Source organism: Drosophila guanche, unplaced genomic scaffold (genome assembly GCF_900245975.1).
Source record: "Drosophila guanche unplaced genomic scaffold, DGUA_6, whole genome shotgun sequence".
Classification (NCBI taxonomy): domain Eukaryota; kingdom Metazoa; phylum Arthropoda; class Insecta; order Diptera; family Drosophilidae; genus Drosophila; species Drosophila guanche.
Window position 1 is genome coordinate 1 of NW_022997911.1, and position 1434 is coordinate 1434.

General features: G+C 34.9%; 1 protein-coding gene across 1 annotated transcript; it reads left to right on the forward strand.

The window, feature by feature from the left end:
- Nucleotides 1-959: 959 nt before the first annotated feature.
- LOC117591731 (cecropin-C) lies at nt 960-1403 on the forward strand. The gene is made up of 2 exons (XM_034285045.1): nt 960-1163; nt 1226-1403. Exons 1-2 carry the CDS (start codon nt 1065-1067, stop codon nt 1316-1318), a joined length of 192 nt encoding a protein of 63 aa, XP_034140936.1. The 5' UTR covers nt 960-1064; the 3' UTR covers nt 1319-1403.
- The last annotated feature ends 31 nt before the right edge of the window (nt 1404-1434 follow it).

Below are 1434 nucleotides of genomic sequence, written 5' to 3' on the forward strand. Positions count from 1 at the left end.
CCTGAATACCAATAAATTCGGAATAAAAATCAAATTTATTATTATTTTATTATTATTATTTTATATATTATTTTTGATTCCCAATGCATCACTTAGGCTACCTACCGATAATTGTTTAAAATATATTTTATTGATATTTGATCAGCTGTGTACATTTATAAGGCAACATTTGCTTTCTTCGGCGCACAATACATTTTTCCGCTTTAACCGAATGGCTTGTCTTTTTGGTTTTAATTCACTTTAAGGAATTGGAAAATAGTGGGATAAGATTGCAACCGCACCTAAACCAGACTGAAACGATTTAAATCTACCTAAATTCCACTCCATTCGATTTATTTTTGCTAGTGAAGTTAACTGACTATGTAATATTACAGTTTAGACCACAACACCAGGGAACTTTTAACAATATACCGTTTTAGAAATTTAGTCCGAGATCAGAATAATTTGAAACATTTTTCTGAGTTTTTCCCATTTTACATTCGACTAAATTTTAATATTATTACTATAATCAAAGATTATTCAATGCATCAACATATGTACATATATCTGTTTCTTCTTAATGTATGTAAACGAAGAGAATAATTGGGATTCCAGCTCCTTCAACTAATTATTACTTTTAACTAAACATCACTTGACACTTCAATTTATTCTTGTTTTAATTTTTACCATCTATTGTCGGCACGTCTGCTGTTGTTCGCTGCTGAACTGAAACGCTTCAGACATTTAATAATTACTTCTACTTAAGAATAAACACTATGCATTTTCCCTCTTTCCCGCTATAATTTCGAATCTCTCTTAGCTTGCCACGGTACAGCCACCTAGGGGGATTCCGATCTGATCCAATTCCTCTCTTGTACGTTTTTGCCGGAAAAATCCCCGACTGCGGGTTATCAGCATTGCTTGGAGCTTGGAGCGCTGTACTGATGGAAGACAAGGCACTATAAAAGCTCACTCTTTTGATTGTCGATTCATCAGTCGCACAGCTCTGCCAGCAACATCAACAGCATCAGCATCAGCAACAGCAACTTTTGCTTTAATAAAAGGAATACTCAAAGAATCTCATCATGAACTTCTACAAGATCTTCGTCTTTGTTGCTCTGATCCTGGCCATCAGTGTGGGACAGTCGGAGGCCGGTTGGCTGAGAAAGCTTGGAAAGAGACTTGTAAGTCTAAAACAAAGTCAATAATTAATATAGAAGCTAAAATATATAATTCTCTATTATAGGAACGCGTTGGCCAGCACACCAGAGATGCCACAATTCAGGTTGTGGGAATTGCTCAACAGGCCGCCAATGTGGCAGCGACAGCCAGAGGATGAACATGATATTAATTTTACACCCGACACCTAACTTTTAAACTTATTTATTTTAATTTTAATTTTGTATTTACGAGAATTAAAAAAACGTTAAATGAAGTATCTTGCCTAATTAATTA